Source organism: Aspergillus nomiae (assembly GCF_001204775.2).
Source record: "Aspergillus nomiae NRRL 13137 chromosome Unknown contig00002, whole genome shotgun sequence".
NCBI lineage: Eukaryota > Fungi > Ascomycota > Eurotiomycetes > Eurotiales > Aspergillaceae > Aspergillus > Aspergillus nomiae.
The window spans coordinates 63,616-87,180 of NW_015378057.1; the positions used below are offsets into that span (position 1 = coordinate 63,616).

A 23,565-nucleotide genomic window follows, 5' to 3' on the forward strand; every position below is an offset into this window, starting at 1 on the left:
AATGACAGGCTGAGTAGGAAATAACAGCGCACCAATCCTCTTACAAACTCCTGTTCGCTGGAAAGTACGACCAACCTTGTAAGCTTCGAGGAATAACGCATCGGCACAGTACAAATCTGAGCAGGCTACAGAGCCACCGGCCCCACATTCCCATACGACATCGACTTTGCTAATCTCCCCCGGAAAGACATTATTTCCGGCTACTCACGGCACTAGTTCTCCAACGTCAAGCCTCCACGTCCATAAAGTGTATTGAGACTATGGGGAGCATTGTGCCGATTGCATACTCGAGGTTGGATAACAGAACTCGAGGTCCTTTCGCATGGTGGTGTACGTGGTGGCGCAAGCCCAGCCGGCGTCGCGGCTAAAACCATTTTCCCGCCCAACACGACGGGGTCATAGCGAGGGTCACGGACTTGAGGAATGTAAATCCCATTCAGGGACGAAACGTGTTATTTGCTGATGTTGTCTGGGCCTCGGAGGTTTGTCGGGAGACAGTACAAACGTACAGGCTACTACTAGTGGAAATATGTGCGAGAGTCTACGGATGTTCTGACATACCAGACACTGTGCCCAGGGAAGCAGCTTCGATACTATCCTTATTTCCTCACGATTGGACTGGTCGTAAAATAGTCACAATTCATTTATCTACCCTCTGGCTCTGTGATCCACGTCTCACCTCCGGGTTGTAGCCCTGTGGCCAAAATGTCTCTCTACAAAAAACTACCGACCCATGATGCCTCCGTCAATGTAGATGCTCTCCCCCGTTATGAAATCACTCGCACGGCTTGCAAGGAAGACAGCTAGGCCGCGCAAGTCCTGTGGCTCTCCCCATCGGCCCATGGATGTTCTCGCTACAACCCTGGCGGAGAATTCCTCATTGTTGTACAGATCCTCGCACATCTTGGTATGAATGAAACTAAGGATCCGGATGAGCTCGAGTCAATAGAGAAAAACAGGAGCAAGGACGATAGACTACTCACCCTGGACATATTGCGTTACACGTTATACCCCGGCCAGCCCACTCGTTACTAACGGCTCTTGTCAGATTCTGCACAGCAGCCTTGCTACTGCAATATGCAGAAATATTTGTCTGAGCAAGAAAAGAAGCGATGGAAGCAAAGTTGATGATCTTCCCCGGCCGCTTCAAGCGAAGCAGCTCTCTTCCAAATTCTTGAATGCACAGATAGGTCCCTCGAAAATTGATAGACATCACCTTAGAGGAAGTTTAGAGATAATATGTCCCTGATTAAGGCGAACGGCAAGATAGTACTTACATCATCCAGGTCCTGGACAGGCGTATCCTCGATCAGCATATGTCTGGTAATGCCGGCGCAGTTGACCAAGATGTCCGGAATACGCCCGACTTCCATATGGCAGCAAAGGTGTCATGGATAGACTGTTGATCTTTGAGATTGCACTCAAATACAGTGATATGATGGTTCGTTGCCTCGATGGCACGACGTAGCTCTAGGCTCGACGGATCTCGGGGTATCTCGATAGAGATAATGTTGGCACCTGCCTCTGCCAGGGCTATGGAAATCTCCAGCCCAATTCCTCCTGTAGCACCCGTGATAACCACAGTTTTATCTTGCAGGGAAAATGATTCGAGAATAGAGCTAGGCATTTTGAACTAAAAGCATGCAGGGTCCGTATGTGAGGAATTTCTGGGGTTTTGAAAGGATAACGCTGGGCTTTAATAAGTCGCTTCCCACGCGGTATAGAAGCCCGTATACGGCTGAACAATCTTGTTTCAAGCACGATTATGCTTGTATAATGATTTGGCAACGAGTGTATCGCTCGTCAGTCAGGGTGGTGGCGGAGACGAAATATCCGCCTTTACGAGTAAGAACTAAAAGCTCACATTCAAATCGGATGCATCCTTATCCGTGGGTCATGTTTCCATAATGGCACTCTCAATTTGCCCTGCTGAGAGAGTCTCGTATGATGTTGTTCACTTTTGTTTTAACTTCGCATATCTTGTTAGTGGTGTTGGCATCAGGAAGGAGAGATTGGACTGCTTATGTCCAAATGGCCAGAGGTACTTTTATGTGAACGGCAAATACTGGTTGCTGGTTGATATCGTATGTGGCTGAAGTTGTATACTTCACAGTAGAACGAGGACACTCCTTATCAACATTATTATCGTTGAACTCATAGTCTACTTCTCTCTACATGGAGACGAGAAGGCTGATGAGAGCTTCAATACAATTAAAATTCAAAACCGACATGCCCATAGGAAGATGGCAATCCTGAGAGTCAAATCAATACTGCCCGCACCACCTCCACATATCTGATTTCCACAATACGTGATATTACGCCAGTAAAACTACCCCCAAGAAGGACTTATTTGATAGTTGCCCTGGCCACCGCTGCGGCCTCCTCTTCCTGGACTAATCGTTCCGTCATCTCAAACACCTTCTCCATTTCAATGGCCTCCCCTGTCCAGAATTTCCATTGACATGAGAACTGAGAAGCAACCACTGTGTAGCCTTGTATGACTCTATAACCGTGTTGGATTGCGAGTTTTAAGTTCCTCGTCATGGGTGGATGATAGCACATATCCAGTAAGATTCCTCTTGGTGACGAGCTTCGCGATAGAAATTCGACCAAGATATCCCGTGCTTGGAGTTCATCTGGAGTGACTGCCTCGAAGTCCGGGATAGTAGACACAATGAAGTAAGGCGTAGGCAGAGCTTTGGACTCCGTCACACTCCGGACATGAACTAACTCCGGGCGATACAAGTCACCTTGTCGCTGTACGTCATCGAATAAGTCTGCAACCTCCTGGCTGTCTCGATTAACCACGTAAATCTTGTCGCATTTCAGCTTCGCCCACAAGGCGTAGATTGCTGCGCGACTGGCGCCGCCTGCTCCGTACACCATGCCTGTCATACCGGGAGCGTGGCTCGGACTGTGCGGGAGGATAGAATCGTAGATGCCCACCCAGTCTGTATTTGTGCCACACAATTGCCCATTTTCTGCGAGATAAACAAAATTGCATGCCCCCAGTATCTTTACCAGGTGGTCACAGTAATCGAGCTGAGGAATGATGGTTCTTTTGTGAGGCATTGTCACGATCCCACCGGCGAAATCGGGCGCCCGAAAGTATCGCATAGCCTCGTCGACAGAGGCTAGCTGCAAGAACTCACATGTCCACGGAAGCCCAAGCGACTTAGCTATGTATTCGTGAACTTTGGGGCCGATGGAACTGCCGCCGGGACCGCCAGCGATGTACAGGCGATCTCTACCCAATCTGGCATACATGATGGACAGTATGAGTGTAGTCGCTGTTTGTACAAGGCTTTAGGAAGTAGTGGAGGTAGAACTGTATTGTTTCTAGCTGTTTCTTCAGAGGCAAGTCACGGTGGTCTTGAATATACGCTCGACCCAGATAAGATGTCTGTCTGCGTTCGCTCAACCTCGGCAAGCACGGGAAATGCATCAACCGACTGGCAATCACGTTTGTTCGAAATGAGATGGTGAATGTATTTACCCGAACGTCTTTGGATCATGGCAACAACGATTATAAGAGAACATTGCAAGATAAATGTGTGGTTATTCAAGCTCACTTCAGCGCGTTATCGTTCGCTACAGGCACCATGTCGTTCCAGCCAGCAATCGCTTCACCCTCACTCGGCCACCAGACGGTACATCCGATTACTTCAAGATTGGAAGCTGCAGTATCGCATAGTTTCAAGCTCATTGAGTTGGTTGAAGATGATCTGACCTTCTATGCCAGAGACCACCTGGGTGAAGTGAGCGACAGCACGATGATTCAGGCTGCCATCGACATCAAGAGAACCTGCGACAGACTGAAGATCAAGCCTTGTGTTCTTCAACCGTTTTGGTTCTACGAGGGCTTACTTGATCCCAAAGAACATGCGGCTCGGATTTCCAAGTTACGGTTATGGATGCACCTAGTCAGGATTCTCGGTATACGAATTGTTCAAGTTCCTACCAACTGGATGAAGAAAGGCACAACGGGCGATGTTGATGCTATTGTCAAGGATTTCATGGAGATGGCCTCGATTGGACTTGAGCAAGATCCACCTGTCCTCTTCGCGTATGAGGGTGTAGCGTGGGGCACGCATATCGACACCTGGCAAGGGACTTGGGAGATTGTTAAGCGTGTCAACATGCCCAATTTCGGGCTTTGCTTGGATACCTACCACATTGCCGCGCGTGTCTGGGGAGATCCAACAGCCCCTGGTTGCAAACAGCCCGGCGGTGACGAAGCCCTCAGGAAGTCGATGGAAGAACTAGCTACGACGGTTGACGTCAACAAGGTCTTCTATGTACAATTGTCAGATGCGAAGCTACTGGATCAGCCCCTTGTCGAGGGCCACCGTTTTTACGACGAGGAACAACCGCCACGAATGTCTTGGTCGAGAAATGCTCGCCTGTTTCCCTGGGAGAAGGGCCAAAGCGGATGCCTCCCGCTTGGGCCCGTTCTTGATGCTATTTTCAATTCTTTGGGATTTGATGGACTTGTTACAGTGGAGATGTTTTCAAAAGAACTGTTTCAAGACGACCCGAAGGTGCCAGACAGGTTTGCGACCAGGGCCAAGCAGAGCTGGTGTACGGCAATGCAAAGGATAAATCACCTATAGTAATTAATTGAAAACGTTGCTTTCATTCGAAATGTTGTAATCCAGATCCCTTGCAATAGAAACTAGGTATCGTGGATTGCAGTAAGAGAATATATCTATCTGCCATATTAGATCAGGTCAGTGTAGCAACCTGAACCCACCTAGCAAGATCGACGAACACATTGCTAAAGGAGATTCCCAGTATCACCAAGCGAATACAAAGACTATATGCTTTGGGTTGATCTATGTCCTGCAGACTGTTGTCCTTTATGACGAATCGTCAGGGGAATATATTTTCTACATTAGTAACTGACGACGGACTTGCATGAAACGGAAAGAGAAGGAAAATTTTGGCTTTCAGTGGATATAAACGACCAAGTGTTAAACCAGTAGAAAGATTGAGTTGTGGAGCCTAGTGTAGGTCCATATAGGACAACTATAGTAGTTTATCCGTACTATTAGCGGCAACAATACCCAGACAATCGGGAGATATCAATAGCCGTATGAGTCCCACAATTTGGGGGGTTGCTCCATGCGCCACCTCGAAACAAGTAACCATTTCTAACCCCCATTGGGTCGGTTTTAACCATCATAAAATATCTGCCGTATTTCTCCCGAAAGTGCTATGCCGTTATATTACGGAAAAGTTTTTCCTTTGATTCTCAAGGCGGTCTTGTCCTGCGAGTTGATCCTGTGTCCGATATATAACTCCACCTTCCGTATTTCAGCGTACCGTAGCTGAGATACTATAAGTTCTTTGAGAGCCAATATATCACACCGAGGGGCTATGAGTGTCCACAGGGCTTCATATGAGACATACTGCGGGCTATTAACATGGAAGGCTGTATGATATGGAAGGAGTATCGACATTTCACGCGACATTCAGGCCGGTAAATTATAGATGATGTTGTACCTTAGATTTCAACCGTGCGCCCATCCGGAATAATGTCCGAGGATGAGATTACAAATCCACATCAACCTCTGGTGACGTAGAAGGGTGTCTTTCCCCTGATATAAACATTGGCCAGTTTGGCTATCCAGTCCTTTCAAGCTTCTACCCGATTCATTCGTACACATAATACTACCGACGTCATGTCTCAGAATGGAAAATACGCCCTCGTCTTTGGGGCCTCGGGGATTTCAGGATGGTCTCTCTTGAATCAATGTCTTAGCTACCCCACATCCTCCTCTTTTCGACGCGTGGTTGGTCTTTGTAATAGACCTCTCAAAAAGGAAGATACATATCTCCCTAACGACCCTCGACTAGACATTGTTTCAGGCATCGACCTTACGCTATCAGTGTCATCTGTCAGTGGTCAATTGAAGGCCAAGGTTCATGATGTGGAATCAGTTGAGGTTGTCTTTTTTTGCGGTAAGCCTCGTTTGTTTATGGGGTATTTCCATGATCACTAAGTTATCACACTACCAGCCTACATCGAGGCTGGTGATTTCCAATCCAGGCGGAAGGTCAATGCTGCACTCATCCGAACTGCTATTGAGGCAATTAGTGGCATTGCTACCAACCTCGAAGCGGTGGTCCTGCAAACAGGTGGGAAAGGTTACGGGCTGGAATTCTCAAATGAACTCAAGATCCCGCACCCACTTCGCGAATCTATGCCCCGTATCCCGGAGCCCTGGCGCAGCAGTGTCTTCTATTATGACCAGTACGATATACTTTCTGAGCTATCCAAGAGTCAAAAGTGGACATTCTCAGAGATTCGACCGGACGGAATCGTTGGCTTTGTTCCCGGTACAAATGTAATGAACATAGCCCAAGGTATCGCGCTGTACCTGACCCTGTACCGCGAAGTCTATGGTCAAGGAGCGGAGATCCCATTCCCTGGGACGCTTCACGGCTACCAATCTACACATAGCGATACTTTCCAGGACATTTTGTCTAAGATGGAAATTTACACTGCGCTGAACCGGGATAAATGTCCCAACGGGTCAGCGTTCAACGTTGCAGACGGTGATATTGTCAGCTGGGAATATGTCTGGCCTGGTCTCTGTTCGTATTTTGGGCTGGTGGGAGTGAAGCCTGGGGGAGACCAGAAGAAAATCGAAGACTTTGTTCGTGAGAATCACGGCGTCTGGAATGATTTGGTTGAGAAACATGGATTAAGGAGAGGTTTGCTTGAGGCGCAGAATTGGCCATTCATTCAGTTCATGCTTGTTGACTTCGACTTTGATCGAGAGTACTCCCTTGATGCTGCCCGCTCGATTGGATTTACCGAACGTATTGATACCGTTCAGGGTTATCGTGTGGCGTTTGATCGGATGGCAGCTGCCAGGGTCATTCCTTCGTTCCACTGAGTCGTTTATGCCTTGAAGGAAGAAAGGTCTAGGGCACAAAATCATTCGATCAGCCCATGATGAAGGTTGCTCATTTACTCACGTGTCTACATGGTGACCCAATATTTCCTGGTGGTCATAATGACCATTCAGGGTAGTTAGATAGCACATTTTAGATCCTCTTCCAAATTCAAGACTTTGAAGGGTACGACTATGGAATCTTCTGCTTACTTTGTAAGAGAACGAAATGTATCCGAACTCCACAAGTGTCCTTTTGGTGACAGCGAATTTGGCCTACTTAATGAACTTTCCTATATGGTAGTAATTGTTATTACTCTTCTGTACAATATCCAAAGGTGAGCCTTTAACAGCTCGGTATATCCTTCAGTGCTCACATTTAGTAAGCTATTACTGTCGGACTGAATGGCAAGCATATCTTGCTTTCAATGTAGTATCGCTGGGCTTGCGAAGAAGGTTCCCAGTACAGGCTCACCTCCAGGGGCTCATGAGAACAAAAACAAGCTAGTATATGCGCGATTTAAGATGGCTATGCATAATAACAGTAAAGAAACGGATATGCTATCGCGTAACTCAACCTCTATAACAATACATCAATGCAACTCTATTACGCCACTCCTTCATTGAAACCAACAGCCTCAACTTCGGTCATTCCCCTTTATAAGTACTCGTTGACCATATTATCATGTGCATAATTCCTAGCCTAGGCAATAGCTACCGCAAGTGCCATTGCTGCACCACCCGCCGCAAAGTAGGCGTGTCCCGTGGGTAGACCCATGGCAGCATTCTCAGTGTTCGATGCACTTGCACTGGTAGATGACGCATCGGCAGATCCAGTAGCAGTGGCCTTGGCAGAAGCCGAGGCCGAGGCCGAAGACGAGGGTGTAACAGAGGCATCTGTTGCTGTGACGGTGAATGAAACTGTGGTAACAGGGACCATCGAGGAATCGACATCCGTTCCGAGGATTGATGTTCCACGGGTTGTCGTCCACGTTACATAGCAAGTGGCGCTCTTGGAGCCCATATCGCATCGCTCAAAAGTTTCGCTGGGGAGTTTCAAGCTAATTAGAATACTTCACGGCACAGAATACTAGGGATAGAATGTAGTTACCCTTCCCAATCCATCCGAAACGTCTTTGGGCCTGACACAAATGTCATATCACAGTTCATGAGGCGGTTACCGGCGGTAGTGCTCGCGCTACTGGTGGTGGTAGGGGTAGCACTTGCGGGACAATTTGGTGAGTACGACGTCGTGGAACCATTCTATGTTTTTGTGCCGTTAGTATACTGCTGGGAGTGATGTGGGTTTATATATGGACAGCGGTGAGAAATCATACAATGCCAACAACTCGGAACCTAATGTCTGCAAGCGCGTCCATCCCACTGCCATCGTCATCGTCACCTGGCACGGCCAGTTTGACAACATTGTCAGCGGCGACGGTCATAGCTGTGGCCAACAAGGCAAGACAGGAAAGTGTGAAACGCATTTTGGATATGAGGTAGACGTTGTATGGTACACTATAGAGACAATTGAATAGACATAGGATGGTTGATTGAGAACCTTTGGAGGAATACTGGGGTTTATATACCAGTTTCTCGGCTAGATTCCGCTCGGCAGTGTCGGCTCTCCGCCGTGGCTGAGCTGGTTAAAGATGTGTAGTCATGAAAACGACACTATCCACTAGGATTGAGTGGTCTATCATGAACCAAGCCACGTTAATGCGTCTGGTTGAGGCTCTTTTTCGCCCCCAACAACATCCAAGCATCTTCATCGCACTAAAGCAATCCGTAAACGACGTAACCAATGAGATGACGGGGTTAAATGAAATTTACATGGCCAAGCCCTCAGGTGAACCCACACTCAGCCTTGCCAGGTAAAAATATGACCAACGTTTGGTACCTGAGTTTATGGAAGGATTCGGACGTAGCCGACATTTTGACCGCCCCGAATTTCCTGTCTTGCGCTATACTACGTAGCAAATGACCTAGAACCGTTAGAACTGCACTAATCGCCACTAACTGCGAAAGGAATGTCGACAGGAGGCCCATGATTGGTTGGAGAGGATATGCGATTGTGTTTGGTAAACATACGGCTGTGGGTTGGACGGCCTTAAGCTCCGGGGACATAGCTATCCAGGTCTACTCGTACAATAATTCTCATCCGTAGACAATTCTAAGAGTGATATAAGATATTTTGTACACTTCTATATATGATTCGCTGTTAGCAGATCAATAACTAACTGATCGGTCAATCCTCGGGCGACATCCAGAGCGGTCTTTCCCTCCTCATCAACGATCTTCGCATCTGCTCCATGATCCAGTAGAAGGCGGACAACTTCCTGTAATCCACAAACCACAGCCAAGTGCAACGCCGTGGCGCCTCTCATCCGCATGAATGAAGTATACGGAGTCATTTGGTTATTCAAATCTTCGCCCGACCCAACAGCAGCTTCAACTAGCATCCGACAGATCTCATTAATGATTTGGTCTGAGTCACGACGATACCGATAGCTGAACAAAGCCGCGTGCAGTGCCGTCATCCCATCTCTCCCCTTGGTGGAGACCTGCGCACCATATTGGAGGAGTAACTCAACCCCGGGTACCGACCCGGCAGCAGCAAACTGATGAAGTGGCAGTCTCTCCAAAGGTCTAGGCGCCCCGCCGACAAATTCCGGAATGGTAACATAGGTGCAGTTGATATCCCCGCCTGCATTTCGATATGCGTGGAAGATCCGCTCTACGGTCGTCCAGCTCAACTTGGGTGACCCGGCAGCACACCCTAACGCAGATCTTCCCACAGCATCATGAGGTAATGGGTTCGCATCACGATCCAGAAGCATTGTGACTATCTCCTCGTTGCCGTTCGCCGTGGCGAGTGTCAATGCCGATACACCGTGTATATCCCAACCGGACGGGTCAGCTCCGTTGTCAAGCAGAATACGGACGGATTCGACATCTCCTCTGTAGATTGCACGGTGAAGGACCATGACATTATCGGAAGGGGAGAATATATCTCCCGTTGTACCAACCTTTTCCCGAAGAACTTCGACAACCTTGCAGACGACAGTTGCAGAACAGAATCCAGCAGCTAGGTTGAGAATGGTTAAACCCGTTCCCATGAGCCATTCAGTGACATCGGCACCTTGGCCGATCAGCCACAGGGCCATTTGCTCCCGGCTGAATTGTATAGCTGTGGCAAGAGGGCTGTATCCGTCATGGCACCTATCAATATCTATGCCTTTGGAAATGAGTACCTTGACCACATCGATATTTCCGCCCTGGGCAGCTAGATGGAGAAGACTCGACCTCGGCGCTCCACAACCCGATAACACGTCTTGAGATTGTGACTGGAGGTAACCTAGTATGATTTTCGAGTGCCATCGCGAGACGCATTCGGTCCAATGGAGAGATGGCACTTCAACCTCTGAGGTATCTGATATAGTGCGAAAATCATCCACATCGGAATCAGGTTCATCATCCGGTTCAAGGGGCAGAGGTTCATGGACCACTTTATTGTATAGACAGGGCGTCACTAGTCGTGCGATTCCCGTCTGAGTGCGAATTAACGCGGCCAGACTACCACTGGGCAGAAAGCCAGCTACATGGAGGATGAGCTCTTGGGGAAGTGAACACAGCATGATACAGCGTTGCAGGGTTTGATATACGTCAAGGTGAAAATGGCATCCGAGATGGGCCGAAGACCGGAGTCAAATTTCTTAGTGCGGGTTAGTAGCGTAGACAAAGCGTGGACTTATATTCATCCGTGGTATCTTCGAAGAAACGGCATTGGTTGCTATCTTCATCGTGTTCTACATTGATTCAACGCGTTGTCCTCATCAAGAGACTCGATGGTCAAGGATTGCTTGTTTTTTGAACGAACCTGCTGCCATTGGGCAAACAAATACAGTGATGCCTGAGGCATTCATGGTCACCTGATCGGATTCTGGCCGGAGTTTCGGTGGGAAGAAAACGTCCGATTCCTGGATAGCCTCGCGACGCTTGCCTCAGGCGAGTCCGCACCAACTTCAATCAGCCCTGAACCGATTACGTCCAAAACTCACACGTGGCGTCTATTCCATGAGCAGATACCCAGCACCAATTGTGCCAACCAGAGTCCACACGGAAGGTCTATATTTATGTCCTGCCCCCGACTCCGCAGTGGCTGTCGCGTCTTTGCCACTGGATTCTGTCTTTGTCGGTACAGCCTTGTTTGTGGCCGCAGCTGTGATAGGGCGTGGGCTGTCGTGGATCGTCCAAGTGAAGGTGTTTCCGCTCACTGGGGTCGAAATCACACCACCAGTATTATGTAGAGCTTCCGTCCCATTTGCGGGCAGCTTCCCTGGGCCATGGAACTGTGTCTGGTTGCTAAAGCCCAGATCCGCTGTACAAGTGTCACGATCAAGGTATGGCCCGCACTGGTTCCAATCACTGTTCTCCAAGAGAGCCTGATAGACAAAGTCTGCGCCTAGTAGGGCAGGAATTGTTTTTGGGCATATGTCCCATATCCTTGATCAGAAATATTAGCACTGGGAGCTGTAGATTACGGCTCAATGTGTTGGTCACACGCACGAGGAGATATAAGAACTTTGGCCGCAACACCCACAGGTGAACGCATAAGCTATGGTCTGCTCGCTATCCGAATCCGGCGTTATATTGTCGTAGCACTTGCGCATCGCATTTTCCGCCACCTTTTGTACCTCGGCGACTCTACCCAAATTACAGGAGCAGCCACCGGGGGCATTATCAGGAGGCGGGAAGAAGGGGACTGCCTCGATAGACGTGTTCACACAGGAGTCAAGCAGGTCATAGGCAGTGTTTTGATACTCGCAAGAATATACCTGGCAGCCGATACGTTAGCAATAGATTGCACTGCTTGTTGTGATGATGATGGTTTGCGTACCTGATTCCAACAACTGGTTGCGGCACATTCTATGTAGTCCGTGTTCTTTACACACTCGCAGGCATTGATACAGTCTATTCCCAAGTCCGGACACTTCGATTGCACGCATGCAGGATCCCCATTGCAGGACTCCGTACAAGCTTTGTTTCCACCAGCGCAATTGTTATTGATGCAACTGGCAAAACCCTGGTCGGCATCCTGGTAACATGATTCGAATCCCGATGAGTCAACACAGTCTGACGACTGGAAATACCCCACTTGCTTGGCAACAGTTATAGTCGCGAAAGAGGATAAACAAATTCTGAGAGCGGTCGTTGGCTTCATGGTGCGGAGAGGATGTGTAGAGGTGTACGCGTGCGTTGAACGATATACCTTGGGGCTCGGCGGCTATTAAACCCCATTTTATGAAACTGCACAAAGGCAGGATCGGATATAGCCGCAAGGCTCACTCAAAGATCCTAGGGTTCGCCAAGGGACTTTGCATTAGCTCGTTGAACTAGTCCCAGTCCCAACAACCCAAATGTCTTGGCATACATCTCCGGACCAATCTGGAGATAGTCATCGTTTGAGTTCTCCAGGAGAGGACAGGCGATCTCAGGTTCCCAAAAGGCCCCACCCAGCTGGAAGCTGTTTCTCAGATGATAGAAGTCTAGCGTAACATCGGATCAAGGGATGCCGTTTAGTATGAGTGGCGCAGTCCGTAGGAAATTGTCCCACCCTAGGGCTCATCCCGCGACGAATACGAGATTTATTTGCGCCCTGTCTGCCAGTATTTCGGCCTAACTCCAATTCCGGAATGGCCTCTATAATTGCCCTATCATTGTTGTCCCCTTTCTTCCGGTGTATGCCTCGCCTCCCCAATTGATCATGGAATTGGCCTTGCTTCCAAACAATGAGCTAGTAGTCAGATTCTCCGAGGACCATATCTGTACTGAGAATCTCGCGATAAAGGGAGCCCTTCCTTGGCACTCCGCATTTAACCCGTATTCTGGAACTAGGCGCCGCAATGCGGAGTTCCACTTCCTCCCAAGCTTCGTGCAACGCTTTTCAGGAGTCAATCTGATTCATGCCTACCTCAGCCTGTACAATGGTCTACATAATCCCCAGCGTCGGTCTTAAGGCACAATTTATTTACGCTGGGTACTACCGTTACCAAATTAACGCTCGCAGCAGGCCTGCAGGATCACATTCGGTTTCCCCATCAGTTGATTTCCGTGTTATTTATTGCTTGAGGAGGTGATCTAATATGAAAATATTGCCCATGTCTTACCACATGGTGGCGTCCAGACATGGTATCATTCCAATTGTTTCTTTCTTTTACGAATACATGTCACGTTGAAAATGAAGGGATGGAGCAGCAGACCGTCTTGGAAATATATAAGAATCAGTTGCACAAACATCCTGGCATCGATTGATACCACGAAGGGCAATAACGGCATGATTTTCTAAGGCCATGTGGCACCCAGATCGTCTGTTCTGCTCCTTTGGGTTCTAAATTAACCCATAACACCGATACTGCTGGAGGGTAATTCTGGAAAATACCTTCATACTGAGACGGTCACTAATTTCATGACGGATGGATGTCCGTTGCCTTGCTCTGGCTACTGAAAATGCTCAACTGGACTCACGTACTCAGTGTACATTACATGATTCCATCATGACAATACATCATCCATCGAAACGGGCCTATTATCTCTTTCAGCATGGTCAAGAGTTACCATGAACTCCAGCGTCCGGAGCATCCTTTGACTCCGCATGGATCGCGCTCACGACAGGACTATGTGAAAGCAAAGGTCCAGTAACGACGCAAAGGGGTTGCACGCTTAGGGGTGATATCTAATGCCTGAAAATAGAGGCAGTACACATTTCTACGATATTTTATAGCATGGAGAAACCTTCATCATGACCGGGTAGTGTTCTTGTATTGGTCACCGAGTGTTGAGAATGCGAGGGTCTTCTGGATAGAATCAGAGCAGCCAACGCAGCCAGAGCAGCGCTTAAACCTTGAACTTGTGCTGAGGATAAGAACCAATATTCTATACTAGAAAGTTGACGAGAATATTTATTATTCTAGCAAATATCTGACGAGCGAAGCATTTGTGCCCATTCAAAACGGCTTGCTTATAACTTTCAGAACACGTGTGGAGCCGTTCCCTAAAAGATTCCCCGCCCCTGCGCGTTTTTTGCGTTATTCCCCGGGAAGCGGCAACAACAGTTTAATAAACCCCTGGGCCGTCCTGATGACTGAAATTTTCATTCCCAAACTTTTGAAAGCGCATCTGCAGCATGAATAAATTGTCAGGTCGGATCCTCTTACCGTGGCAGCCCGTCCGTGCGTTCCGGCCGACCCGTCACTTCCAGAACTCCTTTTCTAGCTTCGCTCCCGCGGAGGCCTGTCATTCCAGTGAGAACAAGGACACTATCAAACCTCATAATGAACACTGCCACCCAGCAACCGTCTCGGTGACGGCTAACAAGCAGTCGCTATCACCGTGGCAACTCAGCTTTTGGAAATGCCGTCATACATGGAAACGCGCAGGGATCAACACACTTCGCTGCCTGGTCGGCTGTACGTTAGGTGACTTCTCCGCGCTATGGATGCTCCAGACATTCTATCCAGGGCTAGGGATGGGAACTATCATGGCCGCGTCTAGTAAGTTCTTTGTTCCCCTAGTCTCCGTAAGAGACAAGCCATGTCCATGGCTGCTGACGAAATGCAGTGGCGTCCGGAATCAGCACGTCGATCGTTCTTGAAACGGTCCTCCTCCGGCGCGGAGCTGACCAGCTTTCCTGGCCGATGGCACTTCGGACGGCGATGGGCATGAGTATGGTGTCGATGCTCGCAATGGAGGCGGCAGAGAATGTTGTTGACTATCACCTTACTGGCGGTGTTGTGGCTTTGGGTGACCCGAGCTTTTGGATGGCAGCTGCTGTCTCGATGACGGCTGGCTATCTGGCTCCATTGCCGTACAACTACCTGCGACTGAAGAAATATGGCAAGGCCTGTCATTGAAGACACCCTAGGATTCCATAGTGAGAGAAGCAAATTGGGTGTACTGTGTATGGTTGCTATAAATTAATTCACCGTGTATTATTATGTGGGCATCGGGGCAAGGTTCAGAAATCATGATATTGTAGTTTCTACATTGCCAGTGTGGGCCGAAATAGGAATGCATTCAATAGACTGCTCATCGGACGTTTTCCCCACCCGACAAAAACACGAGAAACAATCTCAATCCAAATAACAGCAAACTCGTAGCAATTGGCACATTTCACTGTCCTCCGTGTGGACCCACTCAACCCGTTTTATCCGAGCTTGCGCTACGGATACCGCGGATTCCGTTGACATTGCTCAACTACGCCGGATTCTTGAGATATGGGGTATGATCCTAGATTTTGGTGTAGAAGGTATACTTGTAGGCATTCCAGATATCCGAGAGTCCGTGTGTGAAAACCTCCGATGGGTATCTCTGGAGCTCCATCCACATTCTAGGCAAGACCAGGGACATACTTGACATAAGGATATATATTGCTGACGGCAATCTTTCAAAATGTCCTCATCAGATCGTCCACTCCCAAGAAAACTCGCTCAGTTTACAATATATCATCCTGGCAATACCCTTTTTATACTTTTATTTAGCCACACGAAAACATCACATCCAAAATGGTCGGCTTTGACATGCGCGGTTTGACACCTGCTCCAGTGACACCGTTCACTGGATCGGGTGACGTCGATTACGAGGCCATCCAACGTCTGGGTAGCTGGCTTGGTAGCATCGACGGTGTGAAAGGGCTGGTTGTCTTGGGCCATGCAGGAGAGGGAACCTTCCTGACACCCGAGGAGCAAATATCAGTGATCAAGGCATTCGTCCAATCCGTCGACAATAAGATCCCCATTATTGCAGGAATTACAGGAGAGGGTACTGAAGTAGCTGCGCTCGAAGCGAAGCGCGCAAAGAACGCCGGTGCGTCGGCTGGCCTACTCTACCCATCTCATGGATGGTTGCGCTTCGGATACCAGGATGGCGCCCCTCAGGACCGCTATCGCCGAGTTTACGAAGTTAGTGGACTTCCTTTGATCCTCTTCCAGTACCCAGACAACACGAAGGCCACATACAATCTAAAAACAATGCTCGATATCTCGGCTCAACCCGGTGTCTTTGCCATGAAGAACGGCGTCCGCAATATGCGCCGCTGGGATACGGAGATTCCCGTGATCCGCCGCGAGCGACCTGAACTCCAGATCTTGAGCTGCCACGATGAGTATCTCTTGCATACATCATTCGATGTGGACGGTTTCCTTGTTGGTTATGGCAATATCGCCCCGGAGCCATTGATTGAGTTGATCAAGGCTGGGAAGGCCAAGGATTACAAGAAGGCTCGCGAAATTCATGATCAGCTTCTGCCAGTCACAAAGAGTGTCTATCACCGGGGATCTCATATGGAGGGCACGGTCGCCCTCAAACACGCTCTGGTTGCTCGTGGCATACTCAAGCATGCTACCGTTCGATCGCCTCTTTTGCCTCTTGAACCAGGAGCAGAGCAGGAGATTCATGCAGCTATGAGTGCTGCCAGTCTAAGCAGAGTTGTATAGATGCGGAGGGTGATAGTATCAAAGAAAGAGGTGTGGAAGCGAGGATAATGTACCTACATGTTTAGATATTGAAATACACAGTTTGACCGTTCAACAATTTCTCTCGATTGACCACCTGGGCTGTAAGGACTACTGTAGGCCACTATAGTAATTTTGTATGGATCAAACTATTTCGTCCTATGTAGTCCGTAATGATGTCTCAGCTATATAATATCACCCCTGTTTCCAAAGGTAGTTACTGATGTCTTCTCTCAAATGATGTAAATATTTACATTTCCGTATGATGGTTCGAGAACCGAGGTTTATCACTTGAGAAACCTAGATCAGAAATGTCCTCGCCTCAGGTAGGACATATGAAGATGGCCATTGTCAATCGGATCTTTCAGAGATAAAGATGTGCCTTCTGGAGTTACCTTCAGTAAAATGAACATAAAACAAGTACAATAATTTCCAAACTATCGCCTTAACATGACAACTAGCCCCATGTGGGGTTTATCTTCCAGGTATCTTTTAAGAAGATGATAATGAGAACCCTCGCCTTTACTCCCCTTCTCCAAACGGCACAAATCTGAAGTATGGATACTCGAAACGTACATTCAAGGTACCATATCCAATCCACAGTAGGGACAATTATGGCACGGTAAAGGACTTAGCCGTCCATACATTAACCCTACCTCAATGGCGTGATCAATTCCCCATGTCTAGGGCAGTAACGGACTTCATTATTATGACCAATCGCAGTGCTCCTCTACATTATATTGCTGGGACGAAAAAGTCGCAAAGAACACTGGAACGACGAATAATAAGCGAGGTCTATCATCCGAAGACCCCACATAAAAGGGACGGCGTGGACAACGTGGGGAACTTTGACGTCCCCGGAATCTCCGCATTGCCACACCTGTCTATATGAATCCGCGATTTCCGTGCCCACTATACCGCGTACCTCAGTCCCCTACCCATCCTGACCAGCAGGATGGCTCCAGGAACCCCAAACCATGACACGGGCCCCACTGGCAGTGTGACACCTATCCCCTCTGCCCGTAAACACCGCCTTGACGATGCTTACGATGCGTCGGAGAATCGCCGGAAAGATCCCAAGGTCAGCCGCGCCTGCGACTCATGCAAAGCAAGAAGATTCGATGCTCAGGAACAGCCCCATGTCAACACTGCAACAGGAGGAGCTTAACATGCACCTATGCCAGCAAATATTTGCGTGGTCGACCTCCTACACCTCCACCCCTATCGACATGCAGAGAGCCGGCGACTGCCTCCACAGGCCGAATACCAGATGTGCAACACACAACTCAAAGAAGTACATCCATCATCAGTGCGGATGTACAGGTCAATGAGCAATCCCAGGTGAACATCACTGAAGGGGCCAGTGACTCCTCAGAGAACGTCGGAAATGGTGCTCCCTCGCGTGCATCACCAGAGCTAGTTATCGAGGGACAGTATGTCGATCCAACCTCCGGTCTGACGTCCTTTCATCATGCATGGCGCAAGATTTCTATGCAACAGAGAGACATTAAATCCCCAAGAACCAGTGAGGCGGAGATGAATCAGCCCTTAGTTTCCGCAGGAGACAGACCGTTTTACCAAGACGCACAAAATTCTGACCCGTTTCCCGATCCCTCCACAGCGCGTCATTTACTGTGCTTTTACTTTGAGTCTTGTGTGGTTACCTATAGAATGTTTCACCGACAGACCGTGGAGAGTTGGCTGGAAGCTGTCTTGAACAATAGGCGAACAAATAGCCCAAGCACAAACTGCCTCGGCGTTGCTAAATATAGCATTATCTTGACTATTTTGGCAATCGCTCAGTTTCGCATTTCAAAGAGCGAATCCAGCAACGACGAAGTATCAGCCCTGCGGTCAACAGACCCCTTATTTTGCGCGGCAATGCACCTCACCGATACAGAGAGGGGATTTCCACGGTTGGAGTCAGCCCAGGCCAGACTGATCCAAGTGCTATATCTTCTCCAGACATTTCGCGTGAATAGGGCTTGGTACGTATTCGGCAACGTTTATCAGATTGTGTCTTCGCTAGGTCTTCACCGGCGGCGCTCGAGGAAACAAAATGCTCCCTCAAATGGTCTTTCAAATTATATCAAGGCACAATGCGCCAAGCGTGTCTTCTGGGTCACTTATACCATTGACAAATATCTCAGCGTGGTTATGGGCCGACCACAGCTTCTACATGATGACGATATTAACCAAGACTTTCCGGACAGTGTTAATGACGAGGACATTGGGCCTGATGGCCTTGTAACCGTGGACGCTGCGGAGGATTGTCACATTGATTCCCTTATCTTTCATGCCAAGTACGTGTTACTGGTCTAAATGTGGTCCCCACTGTGTTTGTTGGTCTTCTTCTAACGTCCCTCCAGGATCGCGCATATCATCGGGCGCATATCCCGTCAGGTGTACTCAGTTGGCAATTCCGTTGGTGAGGGCCGAAAGGCGGCTGCATATCATATGGTTCACGAACTCCATGTTTGGCGGGCCAACCTCCCCTTGCATCTAGGCACAATTAAGCTGTCCACACTAATACCGAGCTTCCGGAGAGAAGCCACAGCACTTCAACTCGCCTACTCACATGCACTTATCCATGTTAATCGCCCGTTTCTCCTCGGCGATGTAGTTAGTTCTGATGATGAATCCGAGGTAAAAGACCGAATCACTGAATGTATTTCCGCTGCGAAAGCGGCATTAGAATTAGTCAACACCATGGCGAAAGACACAAACTTGCTTCATTCCTTTTGGTGGACTCATTATGTGACCTTTTGCGCACTTGCGGTGGTATATATCTGGAATATACAGTGCAAGGCACGCAATGACGAACATCTGGAGAATGAATCATCGTACGTGAAGTTATTTGATCTCGCTGAGAAGTGTCGGGCTCACTTAGCTTGGAATGGGTCACCAGCATCACCCGGGCGAAGGTACGCTGCTATCTTGGATGAACTGCGCCTGGAGGCACAACGTGAGACAGTCAGCAATACTATTATGGACCCAGGACCAGGAATAGCTGGGAGGGTGGGCCACACTTCCAATTCTCAACTCAGCGTCTTCGATGGCTCCGGCCTAGCTGAAGCACCCTTTGAATGCATAGCCTCCATAGATAAGCCTGTGAATCCCGTTCCTAGCATGCTTGACACATGGCAAGCTGTCGACTGGCTGGACCTAGACGCCTCTGTATGTGCCCTATAATCGGCCAGACAAGATCAATCTATGCTAACAAACAACTAGGCTTTCTACTCGGCTCTCGATGATCTAGGAATCTCACCAACGTGGTAATTCACCTCTGCATCATGATCACAACGTAAGCTGGGAGTTGTTCATTTACATTTGCATCCATAGTAACTTATGTACATATAATTGTCCTGATTTCGTGCGGTAGAGTCGAGCATTAAACTCAGTAATCCACCTTTTCCCATACGTAGGGACGGATATCCGGGCCCCATATCGCGCGGATCCCAAATCCTAACTTGATATATCCCGTTCTTGGCTCGGAGATGTCGGATTAGCAACCGAGACTCGATGCCGCCACGATGAACATCCGGATTCCACGGGGAAGAAATCACTCCCATAATCCGACAGAAACGGACTGGTCATACGGCTTTTTTTCTTCATCATGCACGTTGCAAAATAATCCCTCTGCTATGCCATTTCCAGGCTGCCAAGGTCTAGCCCCACTCTTTGAAGTATTTTACACTTCGACTTCTTATATATCCTCTCCCCACGGGGTTCACTTCCCCAGAAATGTGGTACTAGCCTAGTTCTGAGGCATTGTCGATCATTTGTCTTGGCTTGGTATTGTATATTCAACATGACTACAACTCGGACTTTTGACGAGGAAAATCTATCCTCTGAGAAGGAGGCTGTTATGCATCTTGAGCATCAACCTCGCGGCCTATCTTCTGCTGATGAAGAATTCCTTGCCAATTTCTCTGATGAGGCTAAGGCCCAAGTCCTGAAAAAGGTCTGATGTGCTTTCTTATATGCTACATGCAACAAAATGCTGATAGCACGTTATGCTTCCAGGTCGATGTGCGCAGCTTGGTCTCTCCGTGATCTTACTATGTAGTGAAGTACTAAAATGCGCAGTGGCGGTTGATTCCGATGCTCGTTCTATTATATCTCATTGCATACATTGATAAAACTAATATTGGTATATGATATCCCAAAGTGTCCGTATCTTCGGTGTATCGCTGACTTGGCTAGGCAATGCTAAGATAGAAGGACTTCTTCCCGACTTGGGGATGAATGGCAATCAATACAACATTGCCTTGTCTGTCTTCTTCATTCCTTATGTGCTGGCAGGTGCGTCTATTCTCGTTCAAAAAAGGAAGTACTGCTCCTAACATGCAATACAAGAGGTTCCTAGTAACATAATCCTTAATCACTTCAAACGACCGTCTGTCTATCTGGGATCTCTGATCTTGGTTTGGGGCATAATCATGACCTGTACGGGGTTTGTTCAGAACTTTGGCTCCCTTGTTGGCATCCGATTCCTCCTTGGCCTATTCGAGTAGGCTTACCTCTGCTACATAACTGTTACACTGGATCCTAACAAATGACAGGGCAGGGTTTCTTCCGGGCGCCGTGTTGATCATTTCCAAGTGGTATCTTCCCAACGAAACCCAGACCCGCATCGCTATTTTATACACATCGGCTGCTTCGGGTGGAGCATTCTCCGGTCTTCTCGCTTTTGTAATTGCCAAGATGGATGGTACTGCTGGCTACGAAGGCTGGCGATGGGTGCGTCTCCAAAAACAGTTATAGACTATACGCTGCCGCACATCGGAGCTAATATGCTGTATCACCCCAGATATTCATTATTGAAGGTCTTGCTACCATCTGTCTGGCTTTCCTTACTTTCTTCTTGCTTGTTGACTCTCCTCAAAGGTCCTCGGGCTGGCTAACACCCGATGAGATTCAGTTTCTGGAAGTCCGGCAACTTGCAAACAGCACTCAAGGAAGCCAGAAAAAAGGAGTCGCATGGGGAGCGTTGATCAGCGTTCTGACGGATTGGAAGATTTACCTACTAATCCTTGCCAATTGGTCCAACGCCGTACCCAATTACGCCCTCAAGTTCACCATGCCCCAGATCATCCAAAGCATGGGGTTCACATCCGCCAAAGCACAGCTACTAACCATTCCACCGTACGCCGTGGGTGCCTTCTCGGCTTATCTTTTCTCGGTTTTTGCCGATCGTTATACGTGGCGCATGCCTTTCATCATTATCCCCCAGCTATTGCAGGTCGTCGCATTCAGCATCCTATTCACCAAGGCAGCCGCCATAAGTGACAATATAGCATTGTGCTATTTTGGGGTCTGCCTGGCCTGCTTTGGGTAAGTATCATGCCTTTGAGTTACAGATCTGGCAGCTTAGTTTGGCTTAGCATGTATCCCATTCTACCGGGCGTGAACGCCTGGAACGTGTCCAATCTTCCCAACCCCACGAAGCGGGCGATTGGCATCGGCTACCTTGTCTGTATGGGTAATGCGGGAGGCATTATCGGCAGCTTTATCTATCAGGAGAAGGAGGCACCACGTTATCCCACCGGCTACGGTAACTCCTTTGCCTTCGCGTCGGCTGGTTTGGTCGCATGTCTAGTACTCGAGTTCTGCCTCTATACGCTAAATCGAAAGAAGGCCCAACTCACCGAAGTTGAGATCCGGGAACGATACACGGATGAGGAGTTGAACGAAATGGGCGAAAAAAGTCCCCTGTTCAAATATACACTTTGATCGGCGTTTCTGGGATGATCGAGTGGGGTGAAACATATAGGTGGTATAGTTATGTAGCATTGAAATGTCTCACGAGAGACTTATTCTCTAGTTTCTCCTTTTTTCGGGGCCCTTTCGTATCGGGTTTCTCCGTCCCTATCTAGGCGTCATGCATTATGGGGGTTGTGGTTCGCTTCGACCCACCGAGCCATAAATCCCTTGACAGCGGCAAGGTTTCCTCAGCCACACCCGCATTTGCCTTCAGGATCGGATCTTGATCAATTATGGGTGATAACTACCCGTATATCAATGCAGGGGGTGCTACTATGCATCCCTTGGGAGGTAATCAACCCAACCCAACCAGTGCGGAAGGCCAGCATCAACCCCTAATAATAGCAACTTTTGATAGAAAAATATTCCATAGAACCTAAATGGACTCTCCACAATTGCTGTACCAGTGAAGAACTCAAATAGCTTAATTGAAACTATTGAGTTCAGCCTCAATTGTCAGCGGCTACGTTCGGTTATGGCGCACCGGTGAAGCGGAAGAAACCATGGTACCATTGTGGGGAAATGCAATAAAATGGGGTTTACGGGGCAATAAGACATCTGGCCTCTTCCAAAACATGGGTATCCCACCAAGAATGAGACTGGGGTCCCTGTTGTAGTCTCAAATTTGGGCTTGGGCGGGTCACGGGTCCATGCACTATATCGCCCATCAGGACGATCATTGAACCGAATCTATTGATAGTACCCAGTACCATGCACCGATGGCATGATGTAACGACTTGAAGACAATGCTTATGTTCGCCAGCCGAGGCGATACTCCACATATGGGGTTTGCCACCTCAGCTGAGTAAAACACGAGGTTACATTCAGATCGTACCGAAAGGATATATAAGAGGTCACATTTCCGTCGAACAAGAGAATATTCATCCAAACACAACAGCAAGCAATTCATCCATTATCATTCAAACAACCCTTCAACCAACCCTCTCATCACAATGCGTTTCCTTAGCATCTTCGCTGCCATCGTCGCCCTCGCTCCCGCCGCGATGGCACAGGGCCAGAACCCCACGAACTGCCTTGATGAATGCCATCCCTACAGTGCTGGCTGGGATAAGTACTGTGATGCTAAGCACCCGGTATGCTTCTCTTGTTTCTCACCACACATGCGAATACCTGACCGCTAACAATGCATCTAGGCTCTTTACCGTGAAGGCCCTGTACGTATACCTGTTCCCCTCATCGAGGCCGAGATATGTGGTATAGTAAGTAGACGATTGTTCTGACGATGACTATAGGGCTGCTTCAAGTGCTGCGAGTCCGTTTAAGCGGGTCAAGTTGGGCTAGGACCACGAGTTTGGTAGTTTATTGGGTTAAGGGATTGTGAGTTGGGGATTTGATGTTTCGCAGTCAACTGTTTTGAGAACGTG

General features: G+C 48.5%; 12 protein-coding genes across 12 annotated transcripts; 7 read left to right on the plus strand and 5 right to left on the minus strand.

The window, feature by feature from the left end:
• Positions 1-723: 723 nt before the first annotated feature.
• ANOM_000023 (SDR family NAD(P)-dependent oxidoreductase) lies at positions 724-1,627 on the minus strand (the record flags this gene model as incomplete). Its single annotated transcript, XM_015545281.1, has 4 exons — positions 724-919; positions 984-1,216; positions 1,278-1,289; positions 1,361-1,627. 4 exons carry the CDS (start codon positions 1,625-1,627, stop codon positions 724-726), a joined length of 708 nt encoding a protein of 235 aa, XP_015412375.1.
• A 719-nt stretch (positions 1,628-2,346) lies between these two features.
• On the minus strand, positions 2,347-3,267 carry ANOM_000024 (shikimate dehydrogenase family protein; the record flags this gene model as incomplete). Its single annotated transcript, XM_015545282.1, has 1 exon — positions 2,347-3,267. The coding sequence occupies one exon, from the start codon at positions 3,265-3,267 to the stop codon at positions 2,347-2,349; it is 921 nt and encodes a 306-aa protein (XP_015412371.1).
• Positions 3,268-3,602: 335 nt separating this feature from the next.
• Positions 3,603-4,613, plus strand: ANOM_000025 (sugar phosphate isomerase/epimerase family protein; the record flags this gene model as incomplete). Its single annotated transcript, XM_015545283.1, has 1 exon — positions 3,603-4,613. One exon carries the CDS (start codon positions 3,603-3,605, stop codon positions 4,611-4,613), a length of 1,011 nt encoding a protein of 336 aa, XP_015412370.1.
• A 1,071-nt stretch (positions 4,614-5,684) lies between these two features.
• On the plus strand, positions 5,685-6,905 carry ANOM_000026 (SDR family oxidoreductase; the record flags this gene model as incomplete). The annotated part of the gene is made up of 2 exons (XM_015545284.1): positions 5,685-5,964; positions 6,022-6,905. 2 exons carry the CDS (start codon positions 5,685-5,687, stop codon positions 6,903-6,905), a joined length of 1,164 nt encoding a protein of 387 aa, XP_015412373.1.
• A 700-nt stretch (positions 6,906-7,605) lies between these two features.
• On the minus strand, positions 7,606-8,389 carry ANOM_000027 (uncharacterized protein; the record flags this gene model as incomplete). Its single annotated transcript, XM_015545285.1, has 3 exons — positions 7,606-7,948; positions 8,014-8,165; positions 8,240-8,389. 3 exons carry the CDS (start codon positions 8,387-8,389, stop codon positions 7,606-7,608), a joined length of 645 nt encoding a protein of 214 aa, XP_015412372.1.
• Positions 8,390-9,106: 717 nt separating this feature from the next.
• On the minus strand, positions 9,107-10,540 carry ANOM_000028 (ankyrin repeat domain-containing protein; the record flags this gene model as incomplete). Its single annotated transcript, XM_015545286.1, has 1 exon — positions 9,107-10,540. The coding sequence occupies one exon, from the start codon at positions 10,538-10,540 to the stop codon at positions 9,107-9,109; it is 1,434 nt and encodes a 477-aa protein (XP_015412369.1).
• Positions 10,541-10,972: 432 nt separating this feature from the next.
• Positions 10,973-12,126, minus strand: ANOM_000029 (uncharacterized protein; the record flags this gene model as incomplete). Its single annotated transcript, XM_015545287.1, has 3 exons — positions 10,973-11,408; positions 11,472-11,740; positions 11,803-12,126. The coding sequence occupies 3 exons, from the start codon at positions 12,124-12,126 to the stop codon at positions 10,973-10,975; spliced, it is 1,029 nt and encodes a 342-aa protein (XP_015412368.1).
• A 1,962-nt stretch (positions 12,127-14,088) lies between these two features.
• ANOM_000030 (DUF4396 domain-containing protein) lies at positions 14,089-14,815 on the plus strand (the record flags this gene model as incomplete). Its single annotated transcript, XM_015545288.1, has 2 exons — positions 14,089-14,455; positions 14,523-14,815. The coding sequence occupies 2 exons, from the start codon at positions 14,089-14,091 to the stop codon at positions 14,813-14,815; spliced, it is 660 nt and encodes a 219-aa protein (XP_015412448.1).
• A 651-nt stretch (positions 14,816-15,466) lies between these two features.
• ANOM_000031 (dihydrodipicolinate synthase family protein) lies at positions 15,467-16,396 on the plus strand (the record flags this gene model as incomplete). The annotated part of the gene is made up of 1 exon (XM_015545289.1): positions 15,467-16,396. One exon carries the CDS (start codon positions 15,467-15,469, stop codon positions 16,394-16,396), a length of 930 nt encoding a protein of 309 aa, XP_015412449.1.
• Positions 16,397-17,369: 973 nt separating this feature from the next.
• Positions 17,370-19,693, plus strand: ANOM_000032 (fungal specific transcription factor domain-containing protein; the record flags this gene model as incomplete). The annotated part of the gene is made up of 5 exons (XM_015545290.1): positions 17,370-17,495; positions 17,738-17,847; positions 18,085-18,717; positions 18,784-19,591; positions 19,646-19,693. The coding sequence occupies 5 exons, from the start codon at positions 17,370-17,372 to the stop codon at positions 19,691-19,693; spliced, it is 1,725 nt and encodes a 574-aa protein (XP_015412446.1).
• Positions 19,694-20,225: 532 nt separating this feature from the next.
• Positions 20,226-22,150, plus strand: ANOM_000033 (putative MFS transporter; the record flags this gene model as incomplete). Its single annotated transcript, XM_015545291.1, has 8 exons — positions 20,226-20,378; positions 20,441-20,446; positions 20,504-20,567; positions 20,621-20,719; positions 20,774-20,927; positions 20,980-21,157; positions 21,228-21,751; positions 21,802-22,150. 8 exons carry the CDS (start codon positions 20,226-20,228, stop codon positions 22,148-22,150), a joined length of 1,527 nt encoding a protein of 508 aa, XP_015412447.1.
• A 983-nt stretch (positions 22,151-23,133) lies between these two features.
• Positions 23,134-23,463, plus strand: ANOM_000034 (uncharacterized protein; the record flags this gene model as incomplete). Its single annotated transcript, XM_015545292.1, has 3 exons — positions 23,134-23,274; positions 23,335-23,355; positions 23,434-23,463. 3 exons carry the CDS (start codon positions 23,134-23,136, stop codon positions 23,461-23,463), a joined length of 192 nt encoding a protein of 63 aa, XP_015412452.1.
• Positions 23,464-23,565: the final 102 nt, after the last annotated feature.